The sequence below is a fragment of the Sphaeramia orbicularis genome, chromosome 9, assembly GCF_902148855.1.
Source record: "Sphaeramia orbicularis chromosome 9, fSphaOr1.1, whole genome shotgun sequence".
In the NCBI taxonomy this organism is placed as follows: domain Eukaryota; kingdom Metazoa; phylum Chordata; class Actinopteri; order Kurtiformes; family Apogonidae; genus Sphaeramia; species Sphaeramia orbicularis.
This window is the reverse complement of record NC_043965.1, coordinates 33,462,862-33,487,068: the sequence shown is the minus strand read 5'-3', so window position 1 is coordinate 33,487,068 and position 24,207 is coordinate 33,462,862. Positions and strand designations below refer to the sequence as shown.

The 24,207-nt window shown below is 40.3% G+C and overlaps 1 protein-coding gene across 1 annotated transcript in view; it reads left to right on the top strand.

Moving 5' to 3' along the window:
• Window positions 1–16,733, top strand: part of hmcn2 (hemicentin 2) — a 49,280-nt gene extending 32,547 nt beyond the window's left edge. Inside the window, exons 51-81 of the mRNA XM_030144488.1 lie at window positions 9–145; window positions 229–370; window positions 2,715–2,856; window positions 2,974–3,101; window positions 3,236–3,392; window positions 3,477–3,598; window positions 3,684–3,848; window positions 4,074–4,181; window positions 4,276–4,410; window positions 4,486–4,620; window positions 5,164–5,433; window positions 5,509–5,699; window positions 5,786–5,999; window positions 6,549–6,683; window positions 6,790–6,980; window positions 7,545–7,626; window positions 7,870–8,040; window positions 8,177–8,329; window positions 9,120–9,257; window positions 9,656–9,774; window positions 9,886–10,126; window positions 10,234–10,293; window positions 10,397–10,516; window positions 10,624–10,758; window positions 10,928–11,047; window positions 11,175–11,300; window positions 11,990–12,118; window positions 12,203–12,496; window positions 13,634–13,753; window positions 13,836–13,962; window positions 15,360–16,733. Coding sequence (XP_030000348.1) covers window positions 9–145; window positions 229–370; window positions 2,715–2,856; window positions 2,974–3,101; window positions 3,236–3,392; window positions 3,477–3,598; window positions 3,684–3,848; window positions 4,074–4,181; window positions 4,276–4,410; window positions 4,486–4,620; window positions 5,164–5,433; window positions 5,509–5,699; window positions 5,786–5,999; window positions 6,549–6,683; window positions 6,790–6,980; window positions 7,545–7,626; window positions 7,870–8,040; window positions 8,177–8,329; window positions 9,120–9,257; window positions 9,656–9,774; window positions 9,886–10,126; window positions 10,234–10,293; window positions 10,397–10,516; window positions 10,624–10,758; window positions 10,928–11,047; window positions 11,175–11,300; window positions 11,990–12,118; window positions 12,203–12,496; window positions 13,634–13,753; window positions 13,836–13,962; window positions 15,360–15,738 — 4,886 coding nt within the window. The 3' untranslated portion in view covers window positions 15,739–16,733. The remainder of the gene's footprint in view (window positions 1–8; window positions 146–228; window positions 371–2,714; window positions 2,857–2,973; window positions 3,102–3,235; window positions 3,393–3,476; window positions 3,599–3,683; window positions 3,849–4,073; window positions 4,182–4,275; window positions 4,411–4,485; window positions 4,621–5,163; window positions 5,434–5,508; window positions 5,700–5,785; window positions 6,000–6,548; window positions 6,684–6,789; window positions 6,981–7,544; window positions 7,627–7,869; window positions 8,041–8,176; window positions 8,330–9,119; window positions 9,258–9,655; window positions 9,775–9,885; window positions 10,127–10,233; window positions 10,294–10,396; window positions 10,517–10,623; window positions 10,759–10,927; window positions 11,048–11,174; window positions 11,301–11,989; window positions 12,119–12,202; window positions 12,497–13,633; window positions 13,754–13,835; window positions 13,963–15,359) is intronic.
• The last annotated feature ends 7,474 nt before the right edge of the window (window positions 16,734–24,207 follow it).

Genomic DNA, 24,207 nt, shown 5'->3' with positions numbered 1-24,207 from the left:
TGTTTCAGTCCCACCAACCCTCCTTGGCTCTGGTGACGCGAGAACATTGACGGTCCCAGTTAACGGACACCTGACCTTGGAGTGTTTAGCGGACAGTGACCCCCCTCCTGATATAGAGTGGTTCAAGGATAATGTCAAAATGCAGGTAGAGGATTTGTTTAAAGTAATAAAAGCAAATACAGAGCTAAAAGTGATGCTGAGTCGCACCTTTTTTTTGTTTTACATCAGCCGGGTGCTCGTATTCAGCGGCTGGCAGGAGGTCAGTACCTGGAGATCCAGGAGGTCAGACCTGAGGACAGCGGTCAGTACAGCTGTGTGGTCACCAACATGGCTGGAAGCACCAGTCTCTTTTTCACTGTGGAGATTCTGTGTAAGTTAACATGTCAATACCAAGATACCAGATTTAATATAGACTTAAAGCAATGTCCAAGCATGAAAGAATTTAAAAGGAGGTACAAAGACACAATTTTTCAGAGGTACAGGGTTGAGGGAGGTGTTGGATATCACTGGGTGTTATAAAGATGTACAAGAAGGTGGTATGTGTATGTATAGGTGTGTGTGTCTGTGTGTCATTTTATATATATGTGTATATATATATATATATATATATATATATATATATATATATATATATATATACACAGTACAGGCCAAAAGTTTGGACACGCCTTCTCATTCTTCGCATTTTCTTTATTTTCATGACTATTTTCATTGTAGAGCCTCACTGAAGGCATCAAAACTATGAATGAACACGTGGAATTATGTACTTACCAAAAAAGTGTGAAATAACTGACATCTCTTCTATTCTAGTTTCTTCAAAGCAGCCACCCTTAGCTCTGATGACTGCTTTGCACACTCTTGGCATTCTCTTGATGAGCTTCCAGTGGTCGTCACCTGAAATGGTTTTCACTTCATAGCTGTGCCTTGTCAGGGTTACTTAGTGGACTTTCTTGCCTTATTGATGGGGTTGGGACCATCAGTTGTGTTGTGCAGAAGTCAGGTTGATGCACAGCTGACAGCCCTACTGGACAACTGTTAGAATACATATTATGGCGAGAACCAATCAGCTAAGTAAAGACAAACGAGTGGCCATCATTACTTTAACAAATGAAGGTCAGTCAGTCTAGAAAATTTCAAAAACTTTGAATGTGTCCCCAAGTGCAGTCGCAAAAACCATCAAGCGCTCCAACGAAACTGGCTCACATGAGGACCGCCCCAGGAAAGGAAGACCAAGAGTCACCTCTGATGCTGAAGATAAGTTCATGCGAGTCACCAGCCTCAGAAATCGCAAATTAACAGCAGCTCAGATTAGAGACCAGATGAATACCACACAGAGCTCTAGCAGCAGACACATCTCTACAACAACTGTTAAGAGGAGACTGCGCCAATCAGGCCTTCATGGTCAAACAGCTGCTAGGAAACCACTGCTAAGGAGAGGCAACAAACACAAGAGATTTATTTGGGCCAAGAAACCCAAGGAATGGACATTAGACCAGTGGAAATCTGTGCTTTGGTCTGATGAGTCCAAATTTCAGATCTTTGGATCCAACCGCCGTGTCTTTGTGCGACGCAGAAAAGGTGAACGGATGGATGCTACATGCCTGGTTCCCACCGTGAAGCATGGAGGAGGAGGTGTGATGGTGTGGGGGTGCTTTGCTGGTGACACTGTTGGGGATTTATTCAAGATTGAAGGCAACCTGAATCAGCATGGCTACCACAGCATCCTGCAGTGACATGCCATTCCATCCGGTCTGCGTTTAGTTGGACCATCATTTATTTTTCAACAGGACAATGACCCCAAACACACCTCCAGGCTGTGTGAGGGATATTTGACCAAGAAGGAGAGTGATGGAGTGCTGCACCAGATGACCTGGCCTCCACAGTCACCGGACTTGAACCCAACCGAGATGGTTTGGGGTGAGCTGGACCGCAGAGTGAAGGCAAAAGGGCCAACAAGTGCTAAGCATCTCTGGGAACTTCTTCAAGACTGTTAGGAAACCATTTCAGGTGACTACCTCTTGAAGCTCATCAAGAGAATGCCAAGAGTGTGCAAAGCAGTCATCAGAGCTAAGGGTGGCTACTTTGAAGAAACTAGAATATAAGAGATGTTTTCAGTTATTTCACACTTTTTTGTTAAGTACATAATTCCACATGTATTCATTCATAGTTTTGATGCCTTCAGTGAGGCTCTACAATGAAAATAGTCATGAAAATAAAGAAAATGCGAAGAATGAGAAGGTGTGTCCAAACTTTTGGCCTGTACTGTATATATATATTTATATATATATATATGGGTGGGTGGGTGTATAGATCTGTGTATGAAAATGTATTTACATGTGTTATTGTATTATGCGTTTATGTAAATCATAGTACATTTGTTCATAATACTATAAAGCCAGAAACCAAATTATTTAATGGCAAGTATCAGTCATATTATGGTATATAGTATAGATATGATTAGACTAGGAAGGTTATTATTGTTATTAATTATATAAGGAGAAGGGGTGGGAGTTTATAAGTTGTACTTCTTCTCACTCCTTTTTGAATATGTATTATATGTCTTATGTTTACGTGTTTTGTTTATTTTTTTCTGTTTTGACATTCATATTCAAAATAAATACATCAATCAAAAGATAATTTCAGTATACTGATATAACAGTTCTACATGTAAAGCCCAAATACTGATGTAAATATATGACCTTTTCCTTCTCTAGTACCCCCGGTCATAAAGGAGAGCAGCTCAGTGGTGACAGCACATGTTGGCCAGGACGCACTTTTACCTTGTGAAGTTGAAGGCGACTCTACTACAGTCATGTGGAGGAAAGACGGTTTCCCTATAAGTCAGGATAACAAAAAGTAAGTTGAGCCTGATACATGTTGCATGTATACTTGTTCATACATGACTGAATCTGTCAAAATTAGATGGCATAATATGTGGTCTATTCAATGCTCAGCTTTTGTTTTGTTTTTTAGGTACACTATGTTATCACAGGGTTCCTTGCGTGTTCATGGAGTACAGCTGAGTGATGCAGGGCGCTACTACTGCACTGTGTCCAACCAGGCTGGTTCAGATCACAGAGGATTGGATTTACGAGTGTTTGGTAAATGCAACAAAGAAAACTTTTAGAGCTTTATCTATATTTCCACACATCAGATGGTAATAAACAGTTGTCTGGAAAATACACTGCGGTACAGTGAATGTGAGCCAGCTAAATGTGTTTTTATCTTCTGTTAGTGGGTCCTTCAATCAGCCCCGGCCTTTTCAACGTGACAGTGACCACAGGGATTAGAGCTGTACTGAGCTGTGAAACTACTGGGATACCACCACCTAAAGTATCCTGGAAGAGGAACGGCACTCCACTTGACCTCAGCCAGCAGCCTGCTACATACAGGTAAAGACAGAGGTCTAGACACACCACAAATCACATCCCAGAAACACAAACACTTTAACTCTGATAGTTTTGCGTTGTGTCCAGGTTACTGACCTCTGGCTCCCTGGTTCTTTTGTCGCCATCCAATGAGGATGAAGGTTACTTTGAGTGCACTGCTGTTAATGACGCTGGAGAGGAGCGAAGGGTCATTGAGGTCATCCTGCAAGGTACTGATTATGATATCTGAGCATGAGGCATCGACAGACATGTTACCTCAGAGGACTGACATCTATTTTCCATTTGATCTTTCAGTCCCGCCATCTATTGAAGATGATGTCACAACAGTCACAGCTGTGAAAATGTCTCCAGTGGTGTTGCCTTGTCACGTACAAGGACGTCCTCAGCCCACTGTCACCTGGACAAAGGGTGGAGCCAAACTAGGTGCCAGAGGAGGAAGTTATCGTGTTCTTCCTACTGGTGAGTAGAAGTATAAAGATGCTAATTTCAATGTGCTTTACTGGTAAAAATGTAATGGACACTATAACACAATTAGTTTGGTAAAATAAATTAGAATGCTAGATACAGACATTTTAAAGTTAAAACATACTACATATTCCCAAGTAAGAAAAAGTGAAGGTACAGTATAGAATGTACAGTACTTTGTCTTATGAAATGTGACAGAGCCAACATATTTCTTCTCAGGTGTGCTGGAGATAAGTGCTGCTCTGCCGAGTCATGCTGGCAGGTACACTTGCTCAGCCCGTAACCCAGCTGGAGTGGTTCACAAACACATCTCCCTCACAGTGCAAGGTGAGGCCTCACTGACAATCCTGTTCACATATTATCTGATGGGATGCTCTGGATGCAGGCAAATGTCAACGTGTTTGTAATTTTATGTATGTAGAACCTCCAGAGATCAGGCCAATGCCAGAGGAAGTGCAAGTGGTGCTGCATCATGGGACTGTTCTACCATGTGAGGTTCAAGGTTTCCCCAGGCCATCCATCACCTGGCAGAGAGAGGGGGTTCCCATAGCAACAGGTAACCACACACTCTGACAAAATTGGCATCACATTAAAGTATTTGTACGTTTCTATAATTCTTATGTGATTTCAGGTCACAGGCTGGCTGTACTCTCAAATGGAGCTCTGAAGTTTTCTCGTGTTACACTTGGTGATGCGGGGACCTACCAGTGTCTGGCCAAGAATGATGCTGGTGTCGCTGTGAGCAGAACCAAACTAGTCCTTCAAGGTACATTTCTCACAGTTGGGAGGAAGGTAACAGTGGTTTTCAGTGGCAGAAGGTGGTGGTGGTGATAAACACTTCTATCCAGGCAACGGTTTATTCCACCTCAGTTGTTGTTAGTATCAAGGAGACAAATGACTTGGTTTGGTTGATTGCACATTAAAAAAAAAAAAAAAAAAAAAATTAATAATGTTTCAGGAAATGAACCTGTTTGATGTCAGTTTTATCTGCGAGAGAAATCTTTGCATTTGGCATTTGGTTTACACATGACCAGTGATTTTGTTTTGTGTGTGTGTGATGGAACATTTTCACCATTGCAGGTGTATTTTGGTGTTTTGTAAGCCCGTGAAGATTTACACCTCCTCTGGTTGATGAAAATTAAAACGATTAGCAAAAATGTTCCAAACATGCAGGTGTTCAACAATTGGCTAAATGTGTGTATCACATGCAAACAAAAAACCAAACAAATAATCCAAAACAAAAGTGAGAACTGGCTTTTTTCATTTTTGCTCTTCTTAAATTTCATGTATAAATATCCATGTTTTTCAGTTCCACCGGTGCTGAGTGTACCCCGTGTGGAATACACTGCAGTGCTTGGCCAACCAGTTAGTCTCGAATGTGTGGCTGATGGGCAGCCTCAGCCTGAAGTTACATGGCATAAGGACAGACGGCCTGTGGTTGACGGTGCTCATATTCGTACCTTTGCCAATGGAACCTTGGCAGTTTCATCAACCCAACGCAGTGATGCAGGCCTATACACATGTACTGCCAAAAACCTCGCCGGCAGAGCCAGCCACGACATCAGACTGGTTATTCAAGGTGAGTTAAAGCTCATTTGAATCCCATTTCTCACTGTGTGAAAACTGTAAATAACATGCTCTTGTTGCTTTTTAGTTCCACCCATGATTCCTCCTGCACAGACAGAACTGTCAGTCATTCAAGGCTTTCAGGCGCTGCTGCCATGTGCTGCCCAGGGTTCACCCGAACCCAGAGTATCATGGGAGAAGGATGGCGTCATTGTGCCCATCCTTCCAGGCAAATTCACGGTTCTGCGATCAGGCGAGCTGATTATTGAACGGGCTGAGGTAAACCTGATTGTAATCCATGTTCTGCACCGCATTAAGGCATCTAAACCCAGGCCTGAACAGTTGTCTGTGCTTTTGTTCCACAGCCAGGGGATGCTGGTGTGTTTACGTGTGTTGCTACCAACGCAGCTGGCTCTGTGAGACAAGACATCCGGCTGTCCATCAACACGAGGCCTGCCTTCAAAGAGCTGCCAGGTGATGTAACCCTGAACAAAGGACAGGGTCTGGCCCTGTCCTGCCACGCTCAAGGGACACCGTCTCCTGTCATCTCCTGGACTGTCAACAACAGTCCCTTCACAGGTATTATCTCTAGTTTACCCCAAAGGGAAGGCTGCACTGTTATGTCTGCGTTACACCTTTGCGTGTAATATTTTTATTAAACTCTTACTTTAACAAGGCATTTTCTTTTGATAGCTGCAAAAATTGTGCTTAATTGTTAATATCTTCACTTAACATCTAGTAAAAGCAAAATAAACTATGTATTCATCTCAATAAAGCAACAAACTGTAGTGTTTTAACAATATCATAGAAAGAGTTTAAGCCATTACAAACAATTAACCTTTATTACCATTAAACAGTCTATAAACTTCAAAGATTTTTTTACTCTACATAAATGATAGTTATTTAAATAGTTTTAACATGTAAAATTAATAATCATCTTGTCAGGACCTTATTACCTATTAACTACGGTTTATTCCAATTACCTTAACATGAAATGTTACTCTCATTGTATACAATGTTATCATATAGCTTGGTTTTCTAATACTTGATCTGATAATATATGGGGTGTAAACATTGTAGTATGTTGAGAACTGGACCACAGTAACATGTTTTATTCAATATGCTCAGGTGCCAGTGTCGATGAGGCTGGCAGAAGCTCCCTGATCATTGACAATGTGACGATGGCTGATGCTGGGACCTATGTGTGCGTCGCAGAAAACAGCGTGGGCTCCATCCGGGCGCTCTCATTTGTCCGTATCAGAGGTGAGCTGTTTTGTAAGGATTAACCAGTGCATATTAATTTGGGCTTTCACATTTAGTGATATTATTTTGGTGACGTATGTAAATGCATCATGTGTTCTGTGCCCAGAGCCTCCAGTGCTGAAGGGTGAGGCCCACATGTCTCAGACCGTCATCCAAGGTGGCTCTGCTGTACTGGACTGTCCAGTCCATGGAGATCCCAGCCCCGTCCTCCGCTGGCTCCGGGATGGAAGACCACTTCTCCGCTCTTTACGAATGCAGACGCTTCACAATGGATCTTTGGTTATTTACAGCATCACTGTAAGCACAAAGCTCTAGTTTCCACTTATATCCTACCTTCGTACATTTACAGCAGTGACCCTTAAACTTCTGTTCCTCTTTCCACGCTTCATCTGCAGTCCCCTTTGGTGGAGGAACAGTGTGTGACTGTCCTGCTGTGTCCTGCTTCCATCTAAATCAGATTGGAAGCAGTTCAGTCAGAGACGCTAACAGCATTAGCAGCAGAGGGAGCAGACGAACAGAGAGCTGGATGTTACCAGACTCTGTCCCTCTTCCCTTAGCCTTTAACCTTGTTAAGTCCCTAACTGTCGCTGTAATTGCACTGCCTGCAGCTGAGACTCTCACAGACAAATGACGGCCCTTCTCAGTGAGCACTCTGATGTAAAATTTCCACTCCCCGGCTCCGTAATATCCATTATGACAATTCTATTAAAGCTTCAACTGTCAAGTAGAAAATGTCGACCCTTTAAACATAAGAAGGAATATGAGATAATACACGCTTTTACCTTGATGCTTTCATGGGATGACTTTTCCTCAAGGTGCCCATTAAGTCAACCTGTCTTCCTCTACCTGTTCGATCCACAGACTGCAGATGAAGGACAGTATCAGTGTGTGGCTGAGAGCGAAGCTGGAAAAGCTGAAAGAACCATAACACTCAAGGTTCAAAGTGAGTCTGTGTTCCAGTTACACAGGATGTAATGACTGAGGAAATTAACGACACATTTTCTCACTTAGTTATTTTAAGTAACAAGTGTCACCCCCACCCTTACTTATTCATGCATTTTCCTTTCAGGTAATTGCTCGTTTCCAGTATCTCTTATGTAATTTTATTTTCTTCCAATTTACAGAAGACAGTATCATTTTTTATAATATAGCTGGATAAGTCATTTTTGCTTCTCCTCTCCCTCAGTCAATGGAGGTTACTCTAACTGGGAGGAGTGGGGTCCATGTAGCAGCACCTGCGGACAAGGCTTTCAAGAACGAATCAGGTTATGCAACAACCCAGAACCAGCCAATGGCGGTAGATCATGCAGTGGTCCCAGTATCGATTCTAGAAAATGTCAAACAGGTCTTTGTCCAGGTATGAGTGTTTTGTTTTTTTGTTTTTTTTTTCTCTGCAGAAATGTTTAGAAAATGATGCATTGACTCAGAATTTGAAAAAGACAAATCAAATCAAAAATAAAGTTACCAATTCTTTTTGTGGTTGGTGATGAAAGGTGAGGTTCCTCGCAAGACCAGGGGCAGTTTGATAGGTATGGTCAACGAGAGGGAGTTTGGTGTGTCCTTCTTAGAAGCAAACATCACAGACAATGAAGAGGAGGGGAGCAGCTCTCTGCAGGCCCGTCTGGACAACATCCCCCCTAGTGTGGGTGAGTGCTCAGGTTACTTTGATATCTATTTCTTTACGGCATTACCAGTTGGTGACATAAATTCACTCACTCTTGGTTTTGATTTAAGTCATACATTTTAACAGCAAAACAATAAAACAGTATTGGTATAGACCCATAAGGACAAAATCCACCATGGACCAAAGTCATCTACTGATCTAAAATGTTTAATACCCGTTAACCCACTAATTTTATCAATACATGTAAATAATTGGTGTAAAATACAGTTTGTCGTCTTTTCATGGTAATCAGATATGACCCATTTGGACGTTCAGAGGCTCTGTAGTGAACATGGAAACGGTCATCTTTGAAAACATTGATTCACCAGTAAAACCCATGGAGTTTGACAAATGGCAGTGGATGGAGACACTTGTCTGTGTTCAGTTAATGGTATATTTGGTTGAATAAGTCCCCTTTTACTCATGTTTTTCTGATTTGATGTAATTGTTACATTTGCTGAGCTTTTATGAACATCTACATGATCAGTAATTGATTAATTAAAGGAAAACACCTTATTTTCATAGAAAAATGGAAAAAAAAGAGCATAATGTTAAAATAATCTGTGCTAAATCACTCAAGAAAGATTAAATAGTGAACAGTTCATTTGGGAACTGCCACAAAAGTAGCACTGAGTCTTTATGGGTTAAATCTTATGAAATTAGTATTTGGACCATTTTAGATTATTCTGATTTGGCCCTACCTTCTGCAGGCTGTATTCATTGTATATCTGCGCTGCTGTAGAGATCAGGGGGATGATGCTGTGTTGTTGCAGGTCCTTTGCTGCGGGTTCTGGTGTCTGTTTTTGCTCCCATCTACTGGACCACTGTTCTGCAGAACGGAGAAACAAGGAATGGCTACTCCTTCACCCAAGGCCAGTTCAGACAGGAGTCTCAGCTGGAATTTGACACTGGTGAGCTTTGGTCCAGATTTCTGTACAACAATGAACATGAACATAGCCAAGATTTTTTTTTTTTTTTTTTTTTAAACGTGAATATTCAATAAGGCTGATTTGTTGTCCAATTCTAACTTACATGTCAGTATTAGTGTTTAAGTCTTGCAGATAAGTTGTATATGCTTTTCTAATGCATTTATGCTGAGTTTTGTCTCAATGATATTAATTACAGTGCAAACTACCCACAGCCATGAATGAAAATGCCTGCATGTTGCAATTCACAAAACAACCAGCAGATGGCACTACTTGCTACCACTGAAATTCACAAGTTTACACATGAGGGCTATTATTTCCAAAGTGTTTCAGCATGTTCTTTTGTGCTTGTAAAGACAGATCTTCTTAATGTCTTCAAACAGGGGAGATCCTGCGTGTGACCCATGTTGTCAGGGGTGTGGATTCTGAGGGGGTTTTACTTATTGACATTGTAATTAATGGATTCGTTCCTCCATCATTATCATCCCATCTGAGCCTACAGGTCTGTTCACTGCTACTGTCACACTGTGCGTTTGAAGACTACATATTCATCACATCAGAGACTTTGTTTGTCATGTTCTTCCTCCGCTCTGATTTTCCTTCTGTCCCTCAGGACTTTGATGAGTCATACGTGCAGACAGGCCAAGGCCAGCTGTACTCGTGGTCATCGCAGAACCACCAGAGAGGGGGGAACCCCATGGTGCTGCGCTGCAACCATACAATTATTTACGAGGGCCCGGAGGAGCGCCAGGGCCCTTTGCTCCAGCTGCTGAAAGTCTCTGGGATGAACAGCATCTACAATATGTTCACTCTGACACTGGACTTCCACATCACCACCAGCCTTCTCATACCAGGTCCAGAAAAAAAAACACAACTTCAACATCACATAATCATGACATGATGCATCAGGAAGTTAAAACCACAAACACTGACTTAACATTTTCTTCTCTTCTATTTGCAGATGGTTATGGAGAAACATGCCCCAAGGGTTTCACTGTTGACCAAGCCTCCTACTGTGCTGGTATGCAGCTTTACTTTTTTGCCTCATTTATCATCTAATAATATTAACATTGTTAAAAGCAAAAGTTTTATTGTTATTATTCATTATTTAATATTACTGCCAGATGAGGATGAGTGTGCACTCCAGTCTCCCTGCTCACATTCATGCAATAACATCATGGGGGGCTTCACTTGTGCCTGTCCTTCTGGATTCACCATCTCCACCGAGACCAACACATGTCAAGGTGGGACTGAACCAACACAATACTTGACGAGCTACCGTCACAACATACAGTTTTTAGTCCTCTATCTCAGAATTTGGCCTTGGACTAATTTTCTGATTACAATACAGATATTGACGAGTGCGCCCAAGGCTCACACATGTGCCACTACAACCAGCAGTGTGTGAACACTGTGGGCACATATCGCTGCCAGGCCAAGTGTGGACCCGGATTTAAGCCTAGCATCACAGGAACCAGTTGTGAAGGCAAGTCGCTGTTAATGCCTGTTCAGCTGTCTGCTCAGCTTTTATTATTGAGGCATAACAACCTTCCCTGTGGAACAGAATAATCTCTGGAATCAGTGTCAATTTGTATCATATATTTGATGCAGACAGAAGATAAGATTAAGCGAGCTCTATGAACTGTGTGTTTCAGATGTGGATGAGTGCCAGGAGTCTGCTCTCTCCCCGTGCCAGCATCAGTGTCTCAATACTCTTGGCTCGTATCGCTGCATCTGCCACCCGGGATACCAGCTGTCAGGACACCGCTGCATTGGTCAGTCAGCTACTGTAGCTCAGTGTGAATATAAAGTCATGAAAGTGTCATTTGCATACATTTAAACCCCAGTTTGACTACATCACCATAACATAACCATTTTGTTGAAATGACTGTTGTTTCACAGATATCAATGAGTGCATGAGAAATGTGTGCCCAGCTCACCAGCAGTGCCGAAACACAGAGGGAGGATACCAGTGCTTTGACAGTTGTCCAGCTGGCATGACCAAAGCAGAGAATGGTGCCTGCGTAGGTTAGTGACCATCTCGTTAGAACTGTTCTACAGTTACTTTAGACATGTTAAATGTTGCATTTTACCTCATGTATCTTCAACACACTATAATGACTATCCACTGAAAGACCAGGCATTTAGATTCAACACTGGCGACTTTATTCATTCTTTCTCCTCGGAGGTTGAAGTGAAGCTGATCGTTTAAATCACTTCTACCTGATAATAATCAACAAAAGCCAAAAGAACCTCATTATTGGCGGTTTCCACTGACCTCCACACTGCATTTTACTTTCTGCCGCAAAAGGTCAAGTTTCACAGGAAATCTGCTGGATTGCTTTAGGCCACAAAACAGCAAGAGGCTGCTTCACAAATAAAGCTAAAGCGTTTTTAAAGTCCATTAATTTGTACAAGTAGAAACCTCTGCCCAAAGAAACAAAGAACCTCTTTATAACAGGATGCAACAAACTTTATCACAGTATGGCCTTAATTTATGAAATTCTAGTGGAGGTTGAGGAATTTTATCTTAGCGAGTGTATTTTATTTATTGTTTTCTGCCAATATACTATTATTTCAGGGTTCTAAAGCTTCAAAACTCCTCTGTACACAGTGCATGATGAGAAGAATTACTATTGAATGTCTTCAGGCAAAAATGTAAAATTGTGCTTTCTACAGTCGTGCGTTTATACTGGTCTTAATTGCACATTTTTCAGATATTGACGAGTGTCAGGATGGAAGCCACATGTGCCGTTACACTCAGATCTGTCAGAACACGATCGGGGGTTACGGTTGTGTATGTCCCAGAGGTTACCGATCCCAAGGAGTGGGCCTCCCTTGTCTGGGTAGGACATCTGCTGGGTCTGTTTTATAACACACTGCACTAACAGGACTACAGAAAGAATTTAACTTTGTGTTCTACCTTTCAGACATTGATGAATGCCTGCAGACTCCAAACCCTTGTGCCTATCAGTGTCGGAATGTACCTGGTAGCTTCAGGTGTGCGTGCCCACCTGGTACCGTGCTGCTCGGAGATGGACGCTCATGTGCAGGACTGGAGAGAGGACAGACTTTCACCAATGGGACCAGAGTCAGGGCCAGACTGCGACCACAGCTAGTGTCATCTCTAGGCAGACCCATCCTCTCCCGTTCTACTGGGGTGTCCCGCATCACCAGGCAGAGCTGTCCTGTGGGATACACCAACAGAGATGGCAAATGTGTCGGTGAGTATGACCGAAAAGGTCCTACCTCATAGTCAGCAAGTCCAGTCTTTAAGTTACAGCTGCACTCTGAGTTTTGATGTCCTGTACCTGGGTCATGTTTCTTTTTTGGAACATAGGAGTGAGATAAAGCTGCTGCAAATACTCTTTGCGGCAAGTAAGAAAACAATTACAAGAAGATGGTTAAGCTGGATTCAGCCTACCCTAGATGACTGGATTGGAATTATGCTAGACATTTAGGATGGAAAAATTAACCAACCAAATAAGACTCCAAAAGAACTACTGGATTTCCCTCATAACCCCCAAGAGAGTAGACTTTATCTGATCCCACTGGTAATATTGCTTTGTAATTTACTTATTTATTGATGATTACTTCTATGACAGCAGCAGGTGACCCCCCACTTTCTGCACATAGTTCTGTGTAAACTGTTCTACCTTTAATGAAGTTGTATCAGAGTTCTCTCTATTCAATTCAACTCTATTTATAAAGCACATTTCATACACAAGGCCGACTCATTGTGCTTCACAACAGGCATACAACATAAACAATCATGAAAAAGAGTGCAAGTAAACAATCATATGTACACACACTTAAACTTGCACATGCGCACATACCTACGCAACTCAACAGAATGCTGTCGAAAAAAGGTGCAGTTTTAACCTGTTTTTGAAAATAGCTACTGATGTGGCAAGTCTAACTGTATCAGGCAGGGTGTTCCATTTTTTTGGGCATATACACTAAAAGTTGCCTCCCCTTTCTTGGCAGGGTGAACTGGTGAGCTTCATCTGGCTCTGTTTATTCCGGGCAACTTGTCAGTACAACTCTTAAGAGGATAGCTGTGTTCCCATTGATACTGATATAACAAAAGTCCTGTGAAATTTAAGTTATTAGAGATTGAACACATCAAAGGCCGAACGGAGTCTAATCCACGGTCCGTGACTATGTATTTTTTAGAGTCATATGCCCTGACAGCTGGTGATGGACTTTTTCTGGACCCAAAACAAACAAAACTGGAAGGTCATTTGTTTTTATGTTGACCTAGTTGCTATGCTGGTATATTTACATGTCCATTCCAAATAAAGATATAATTAAAAAAAAAAAGTTACTGCAGCACTGTTGTTTTTCTCCCCTCGCTACAGATGTGGATGAGTGTCTGCTCCGGAAGCCATGCCAGCACGAGTGTCACAACACCATTGGCAGCTTCCAGTGCCTCTGTCCTCCAGGGTACCATCTGTTACCCAATGGAAGAAGCTGTAAAGGTAAGCATCTCTTTAAGTTGTTTCCGTACCACGCAACTTTAAATGATGACTTAAATCACAACATGTTGTCTTCTTTCTCCAGACATAGATGAGTGTGTGGAACAGGGCATTCAGTGTGGACATAATCAGATGTGTTTTAATACCCGCGGTGGATATCAGTGCTTGGACACACCCTGCCCTGCATCCTATCAGAGTGGAAGAAGCCCAGGGTAAACTGCACATCAACTCATTTTCTATTTTAGTGTGTGTTTAAATACAAATAACATGTACATTGGTATACAAGACACTTTAACCTTCATTGTAACCGTATTATTTAGAATTTAGGTAGTGTATGTACAGGGTGGGGAAGCAAAATTTACAATATTTTGAGGCAGGGATTGAAAGACAGTGTATGACCAATTAGTTTATTGAAAGTCATGAGAATTTATTTGCCACAAGAAAATTTACAGAATAGAAAATGTTTTTATTCTATGTGTCCTCCTTCTTTCTCAATAACTGCCTTCACACACTTCCTGAAACTTGCCCAAGTGTTCCTCAAATATTCAGGTGACAACCTCTCCCATTCTTCTTTAATAGTATCTTCCAGACTTTCTTGTAATAGTTTTGCTCATTCTCTTCTTTACATTATAAACAGTCTTTATGGACACTCCAACTATTTTTGAAATCTCCTTTGGTGTGACGAGTGCATTCAGCAAATCACACACTCTTTGAGGTTTGCTTTCCTGATTACTCATATGGGCAAACGTTTCTGAAAAGGTATGGATAATAGTGTTAGGTATGATTATGACATCAATATATGTTTGGTTTCAAAACAATTGACGTAGTGCCTGCTGAGAAAAAACAACTAAATGTTCATTGTAAATTTTGCTTCCCCACCCTGTATGTATCCTTTTGAGACCCAGCAATAGACAAGAGTTTCACAGATTCACTTAAAAAAACTGCAAAGAACATTCCATAAAAAATAAACTTCTGATTCATGCTGCTTTAAATCAAGGTAATTTAATGTAAAAAAGCCAAAACTTTTACTTGCTGGGTCTCAGGAGGATTTAATGGTGGAAAACTCTGAACAGATATAAGAACTTATCACAGATACATCCTCATGCGGACACCCATCAGTCAAGGTTGGTAAATAATGAATAACAGTAAAAATTGTCTTTACATCAGTTTACAGCAACATCATACCTCATAACACAACATGCTCCATACACAGTTAAATCTATATTTAAACACCTGTGTTTATCAACATTTGATGCTCATCTATATTATAAAAGCCAAGTGGCCTCTGTATGCATGTCTGGGGGATTCATACAAAATCTGGAAAGAGCTGACTGCTGCAGTTTGGCACACTAATGTGTTTTTGGTGAAGGAACAGACTAGCAAACACAGCAAATTAATAGGACCAACATTTTGGGAGGTATTAGTAATTTTGGAATACAATAGCCTTGTAGTCACTTTGCTATGGTCAGAACACTTTGGCGGTGACTGCTGGACAAATGTGGTATAGCATGCATGAATACACAACAGCATAAAAACTACCACATCTAAAACCCGTCAATCCCCATGGGTCATTGCATTAACGCATCACTCTCTCATTTCCCTCTAAAAGGACTTGCTACAGGCCCTGCTCTCTGGACTGCGCCACAGAAGGTTCCCCTCTGCTCCTACAGTACAAGCTGCTCACTCTTCCCTCTGGTATTCCAGCCAATCACAACGTGGTACGACTGTCTGCTTACTCAGAGTCAGGCACACTGCAAGAGCGTACGTCTTTTACCATACTTGAGCAAGAATCAGAGACGGGCGTGATGGGTCGGGTGTTTGGCATCAGAGATGAGGCAGGAAGAGGGATCATCTTCACACTGCGCTCTCTGGACAGACCGGGACTAGTGCGGCTCAAAGTTCAAGCCACCACCATCTCGCCACAGGGCCGCATAACCTACCAGAGCATCTTCATCATCTACATTTCCATCTCAACATATCCCTACTGAGCCTCTGTGCTGATGAACAAATGACTCTGCCCTCCAGTGGAATCTCACCCACAAGGGATTTCCCCAAAGAGTGCCTTGTGTAAAGAAGCTCTACTGTACCAGATAAGGTGGACAGTTAGATTTTGATGTGTACTATGACAGTGGAAAAAGATGTGTAAGAGAGATGTTTTTAATAGTTGCCTTCAGGTGGTTTTCCTCTATAATTATAGAGCAGAAGCCCATACATCAAATGACTGGTTAAGCAAATGCGCTGGATATTCACCACAGGGCCTATTTGGTAATAATGTAGAGCAAGCTTTCCAATCAGTATTTCCTAAATAGAAAATGCAGTTTATTAAATTGTAATTAATTTATCAACCAAGCACTGAAGCAATTTAGTATCCATCGAAAGGCACCATAAGATTTGACGCCGTGCCTTTCATTTATTGCAAGAATTATTGGAAATGTTGCATATCTTTGCTCTTTTTAAAACGACTGAACTATACACTGTCGATTACATGATAGATGTTTTGCCCCATTGTTCTAATTTATTTAAGTCCTTTGTACACAACATCAACTTCCTGTCATAGCAGGTTTAATGTTAAGGATCTACTGGCTCTGTCAAAACAAACCTGCATTGGCACACTGCAATGATGGCTTGTAGCTATTTGTGTTGTAAAAACAAGTACTGATAGTGTTACATCTATCTTATGTATTTTTGTACTCTTTTATACATTTTTTGTGAAAAAGGTGCTATTCTGAATGTACTGAGTGTCTGAGCTGATACCACTGACTACGCTATGTCTGTAATGTGTGTGTTTCTAGTGTTATGTGGAAATCTGTGTGTCTGGCTGTTGAAAAAAATACAATAACAGAGTTTGACTGTGCCTACAGTTTTTGCAGTTGGCACCAGCCAAAAAAATGGCTGAAGGCTGAAATTATAAAAATGTTCACAACTACAGAAGTGCAGTAAAATGATTGCCCTGCTCTTGCAGATTAAACCAGTATTCCTGTGTGTCAGTAAATGGATTTGTCTTCCATTCTTACCAATAAAAACAGCAACAAGTTTGTAATTGTTTCAGGCTTTACATGCAGAGGAGATATTTATTATGTTCTATAATGAAATCTAAACCTGACATAACATAAAACCATGTTTGTAACTGACAAGCACAATCCTTAAGGTTGCATGTGTAAATATGCCTTTAGATGAAATAGATCATCATTGTTAAACAGGAATCACTGGCAGCTGGAATTACATGTAATATGCATTTAAATATATATATATATATATATATATATGTGTGTGTATGTGCTGTCCGTGTCCTTCGGATACAGGTTCAAACTGTCCGACTGAGCCTTAAGTTTTGTTTGCCTCTTAGCTGTCATCACTCACATATGTTGAAGTGCTGGCTGTAATAACTGTTAGACCAGAGGAAAAAGTCTGCTGTTGGCAAATAAGTGTCTGCGTGACCAATCTGAATGCATTCACCATATGGGATGAGTTCATTTTGACGCAGGCGTCATGTAACTGAGGGATGAAAAGTTGAGTTGAATTTTTGGTGTTTTTGGAATGTGATCCTTAGCTGAGCCAGGATCTAAGTAATCACTGGTGTCTCTGAGCAGGTTTTAAAACAGCAGCTAAGCTGACATATATGTCAGTTAGCTTTATTTTCATTTGCTTTGGGAATTACATATATAAATAGTAGAAATCTTATAAAATAGATCTGTTAATGTGTTCTCAATGGACCCTTCATTTTAAGTAACAAACAAGACTGATCTCTAACCAGTTCCTAAACAAACAGCCATTACACTTGATTGCTGGTACATGTGGAATCAATTAAAACAATCTGTGCTGTCTTTAATATCTCTGAACCACAGGCAATAACTAAAGCAGTAGTATCATTAGGACTATAACAGATAGAGTAGTACATGGTAACAAAACATTTAAAACAGTATTAAGAGTAAAACGAAATGCATTGCTTTTTGAGAAAAACAGCAGGATTAGGGACCAAAGTGCACTGTTCATTCATTAACGTTTCATAAAACTTCACATATTCCCTGGAACCTGTAATGCACTCTGAGGCAGACTGGAGGTATTTTTCCTCTACGCTATAAAACGCAAGTAAGCAGAAGGAGTGAATGCTTCAGGCTGAACAATGGCGACCGGTACCATCTCCCCTACTGCTTTACAAAGTCAGGATGTCAGGAGAAACGGGGACTCGCTGTGCTCCACTCACTAATGAGCACAACACCACTGCCTATTAGTAGATACAAGCAATGGAGCTCAGCATAACCATCATTACCAAATTAACAGAGGAATTCTTCAAGTCACACTCTTGTCAAACATTTTATAATGTCCTAGATTTTGCCTGAGATCTAATGCGCATTTGGAGGCACAATTGAACTGTTTGTCCAAATCATGGGTGTCAAACATCCGGCCCACCAAAGGGTCCAATCTGACCCAGAGAATGAATTTGTGAAATGTAATAATTACACTCATAATATTAACACTCAAGGATGTTAAAATAATTTTAGTTCTGGTTTCTCATACAGACCAATATGATGTAAAGTGGATCAGACCAGTCAACTCAAATTTTTCCACTTTGTTTTAGTGTAAAAAAGCAAAATTACATGAAAATGTTTACATTTACAAACTATCCTTTCACAAAAAAAACATGTGAATAACTTCAACAAATATGAACAACCTGAAATGTCTTCAGTAAATTACATGTGTAAATAAGTGTCATTTTATCAATATTGTGCCTGTTACTAAATGTTTTGTTTATTTGTAGATCCACTGTGATGTGTAAGTGTAATGCACATGTGTAAATGATAAACTGAGGCAGAATATTGTTAAAATTGCACTTATTTTTCGTAGAAATGTTATATTGTTCACGTTATTTTCATTTTTAAAGAAAACTTTGTAGATGTAAAATTTTCATAATGTAATTTTACATTTTTTACCATTATTATTTTACTGGTCCGGCCCACTTGACATCATATTAGGCTGAATGTAGTCCCTGAACTAAAATGAATTTGACACCCCTAGTTTAAATAATACACCCTATTGCAAAGCAAGCAAAACACTACCCAGTCAGTTCATAAATGACAGCTGGTGTTGAGGCTTTCAATACAACTACACTGGACAATTGCAACCAATCAGTCAATGGTTGCCAACCATATTTCAGTGGAATTTATTCATTATTATTATTTGCAGAAGGTCACTCAAAATCCCTTTCCTCCACTTGCACCTTGATCCCCCCCCCCCCACCACTATGGTGATCTTTATTAAATAATCTTTGGAACAATTAACAGTCAGTCTGATGGGCTCTGATACTTAAGTCTAATAATTGGGCCTGATGTTCATATTTCTAAGTAAATTTGACCAAACTACCACATGTAATCTTCAGATAATGAGTAGAAAATTTATGTTTTTTTACATGTTCATATGGCTCAAAATCCTCATAAGATCTTTTTTGTCCAGAGGCAGACACATTTTTTTGTTACCCTGCTTTTATTTGTCTTCTATAACCTGACTTACTGACTATATTCAGAAAACAACCCCGCCTGGTAATTTTTTTTTACAGCTAGTTTGACGTTCAGGTCCAGAGTTACTGATTAATTTCTTTGAGCGTGTTTTTCTGTTCAACAGTTGCCCAGTTTCTATTAAAGTCAAAACGTAAATTTAGTACTGATAGAAATAAAGTTTTACAGGAAGGGGGGTGAAACACACAGAATCAGCCAGTTAATCATTCATCAGCTTTTTCTTGCTCCAAACTATTATTATTACATCAGCTTTGAAAAATCCATCATCAACAGTGTAGTGCTAGTCTGCAGTCCAATTATTCTCTACGGATGCATCTGCAGAAGTGATTCCATTTACATTAGATGTTGTCATTTGAGCTTTTGCTAATGTAAAAACAACAATTAGTGCACATTTAAGCTTAAACTAGCAGTAAACAGATCCACTGAAAGAAGAATCCCAGATATGCCAACTGTACTACAGTAATCTAAAAAACGTCTTTTGGTAGATGAGGTCAGTTCTGGTTCATCCAAGAAGCTGGATTAAATTTCCCAGACATGTTTCTCTGACATTGCACAAAGGGGTGTCACTGAAAAAGAACAACACAAACTCCCCCCTTTTTAAGTGGAATCCAAACCAGAAAGGACCATGAGTAATGCCCCACTTCAGACAGTCATTACCTCTCCTGTCTGTCACAAAGAGTGGGGAAACTGAGTAATACTGTCATGGGGTAAGGACTATTGGAGAAACTGTAGCAGACAGAGGACGGACCATCATGACTGCATTTGGAATTACAATAGATGAATATATGAGTGAGTAATGAGTGAGTAAACCTGCTTGTACATGTTGCATTTGACTGGTAGGATCATTAAGCTACTTTGAGCTGGAGTTTTAGCTTTTAGCTTGAGTTCTGCATTATTAATATAAATGGAAATACACACAGGATGAAGGTCAACTAAGAAAAATGCAAATGTAATCAGGCTGCACACTGCAGTGTCTGTGTGAAGGTAAGAAATGAAAAAAAAAAAAAATGGCAAGTGATTTTGGAATTATTATTATTATTAGAACATGCTAGCACACACTTTGTCAACATTACATTCAAAGGTGGGGACAAATTTATGAAACTGTATATATTTTCCAGATGACATATTAAGTTTCTCTCTTCATCTAGCTGCGCTGCCAATAAACGTAACAATTGACATACTTATGTAGTGTGTTCTTACCCAAAGCATTACCCTATGCCCTGCTGGAAATTACTTGTCTGCAGATGAAACGCATGAGATGGTAATATTTACTCGCTGCCATAGCAACTGTGAAATATACATATGTAAAATCTTAAGAAGTAGGCCATAGAAAAAGAGCAACAGAGTGAAATAATGCAGACATGGCACCCCGTGGTAATTATGGGTAATTTCTGTGTGAAAACCCTGGGTTGCTTACAGTGCATGTGTGGTGACATTTCACTGGTGGGTTTTGTGCTACACGGTTGCAGTTGCAAGGATCTTTTACGGTTTGCAGTAACAAAAATGCCTGAACATTGCCAGAGGCTGCTATCTGGGTGTCAAGAGTGCATATGAGCTCATGGAACTATGCATCAAAATACGCTCGTACCAACATGAAATACTGCTCATATGAAGCACTGCCCTCGAAGCGATCACCCTTCTCAGTGGAGCAATAAAAAACAAGCACACTGTGTGGTATATTCCTTGACATCATTCTTTTCAGCCAGCTTGACAATATTTCCTGCACACGTAAGGGAGCAGCGTGCCAAAAACATCAATGCGTTTTGGACTTGTGTGTTTACAGCCCTGTATAAGACTTCACATGGCTGTCTGTAGAGTATGGAGTCAGTGATATCATCATTAATCGATTTACGAACAGCCACCCACAAAGACCCTTTATTGTAATATTTGTCTGCAGGAAATGCATAAAACACCAGCCTTACACTATCTAGGATAACACTTTCATGTGCTCTAAACATGTTGGCTGGAATGTAGCTGTTGTGTGAGTACAAGCGCCTGGTGAGGTTTAATGTGGGCCAGACGCTGACTTCATCGCCACAATGCTTACCACAGTAGTTCCATCCATCCTGCCTCTCAATCCGCCAGCCAAGCCCTGCTTCCTACCATTACTCCCTGGGACTGCAGATGGGGGGAAAAAACAAGACTTGTACCAAATCCTAACATTTTGTAGCTACGGATGGAAAGAGGTATAAAGACCACCACATAGGAAAAAAAAAAGGAAGAACCCACACAGTCTTTGGTGGAATTCATTCCATGCACGGTCTCAAAGCTACTGTTTTGGGTTCAGTTCTACTGTTAATATCGTTCATGTAAGGCCAGGCGCTGTTATACCACGACTGACACCAGATATTATTATTCCTCAGATTGAAGTAGGAAATCAACAATCTGTGTTAACATGTCAAATACTGTGATCACCGTTTTACTTTATATCAGTTTTTCATTTTATATCACTGCCCTGAAATGTGTAAATACAATCAAAAGTCTTTATTTACAGTACTGTACAGGAAGGTCTTTTAGAGGAAGTTCTTTAGCAAGTGCCTTTTAGAGTACATATACTGCCCTTAATGTCAACCTGGTTACTAACCCACTGTTTTGTTTTGGTCTGTCTGTTTTTTGTCTTCTTGTGCTGTATGCAAAGCTGCTGCATACTTGAATTTCCCTCAGGATTAATAAAGTATCTATCTATCTATACGAACATTAATGAAAGGTCTGCGGTACCAGTAAAAACAAAATACTTTACATTCCAGTCTTTTGCAATGTGTTTTATCACACCACCAGGATGAGGATTTTTCAGCAGTAGGGCTGATATGATCATGAAACTTTAGTTAACAGCTAATTTTCATACAAATCATCTCTTTTCTTGTTTATCTTATACTACTATTGTGGCATACAGCAAATCAGCTTCTTGAGAAGAGAAGCCATAAATGAAATTGAAGCTTTTAAATATAAATAGCTGGTAGCACTAATTTTAACCATTAAACTACAGCAGATGAAAGGGGCACAACTAATTATGTTATTAAAGCTGCCATGGGCAGAAATCAGGGGGGAAAACTAACTTTAAGATACAGATTAACTGTTTTGATCTCCAAGGGGATATTTAAACACCTTCTGTCACGTCATGGGAGCTGTTGTGTTGCTTCTGTGACGACACACAGACAATAGAAGTAGTATCTGACTGCTTTAATCACTTCACTGTGAAGATACCGTCAATCATGTTATCACCCATAATCTTGAGTCATGGTGTAGATATTTACAGGCTGTAAACACACTCATGAAGAGCTGCACAAATCTCATTTCCAGTCAGTCATTTTCACTTTAATTAAAATGGGCTGAAAGGTAACAGTGGAAATGTTTACCAAATGACATAACCTGATATTAACAAAGCAGCAGCCAAGAGATCATATGTTGGAAAATTACATGGAAAATATGATGAAAACTTACATTTCTGTTAGTTTCATCCAACTGGTTTCATGCAATTGACTGGAAATGATTAGCATGATTGTAGCGAATTACAGTAATAAGGTGGTTATGCAATAATAGTGAGAGGGCAAATAAGCTCTACATTAAAAAATTACAGTAAATGCTTAAATTAATATTAAAAAGCATTAAAATTAATTGAAATAAGCATGAGCGACTGGAAGCAGTACAGAGGTTAAGCGTACATACTGCACATTACAACAGCCCGTCCAACACTAAAAATTTACTAGTGGAAGCAAATTTGCTGCCCCCTCAGGACATCCAGTGTCTGCTACATTAGTGAGGCCAAAGCCTCCATTTGCCAGAGCCACAGTTGTTCACTAATCACTCTGCAGAGATTTACTGCCTTGTTGGACAGGTAATTGCCAATCTTGCTCCAGTGATTACTTTTAGACACAACCCATGCTGAGTAGAACTGCTGGTAACAAGTACTTTCTCACGCTAAAGCTAAAGGCATTAACAATACAAGCACCTTAGGCCATCTACAAAAATACCACGGCCGCAACTAGCTACATGCTACACACCACTGACTGAAAATTATTCTCTTCACTTTTATCCAACAGTCTTGTATGTTTCGTGTAATGGGTTGTGCTATCCAAACCAAGAAATAACAAAAATATAGAATACAGAAGAAAAACCCTTTTATGTGAAAACTTCAAATTGTATTTTAGTTTTTTCTACAGACCAAGAATATGTAATGTATGTAAAACACAGAAGAGTTATACAGTGTGCTCTAAACATGAAAACAGGGACACCAAACCACACTGTTTTCAACCAGATGCCCAACAAGCCCTTGCCTGTAATCGCACACTTGTAAAATGACTTTTTAAAGTTCAAGTTGTCTGTTTGAGTGTTTGCGACATCTGTTCTCCAATCTGCAGACGTCTGCCAGAACTGCATTTCACAATCTCCAAAAAAGCTGTAGTATACGAACACCTTCCAAAACATAAATTAATCGATACAAGCAAGTTGCAACGCTTCATTCAGAGGTCTGGATGGCAGGCATCGGAGTAGAGATGGAAATATCGTAGTCATAAATAACCATGCAAAGTGGAGGTGAAGAGAAAGCCAAAAAAAACCCTAGAGCTTTCTCGATCCTCCCATGGGTTTGCTTGGAGTTAACTGTGGTCATGACTTTGGACGACCTGTTGCATAATGACTTGATTTAATAAAGGAAACACCAAATTCATAAAAGGGAATAAAAATGCTGTAGTGCTGCTTAAAGGCTCAGAAAATAATACAAAAGCTGTTGCTGTTTAATTATTGGTTCAGTGAAGTCATGCCCTACAAAGATAATCAACTATATGTGTGAAGTGAACAGAAGAGAAAATTAGGCTGATGTCACTGTATATAATGGCGCAGAGTTACCTCAGAGGAAAGGAATGGGTTTTTATGGTGAAAAAGAGGCCAATAAAGCCACGTTGTACCACTTCTAAGACTGTCAGCGTAGTATATTTTTTAGCAGAA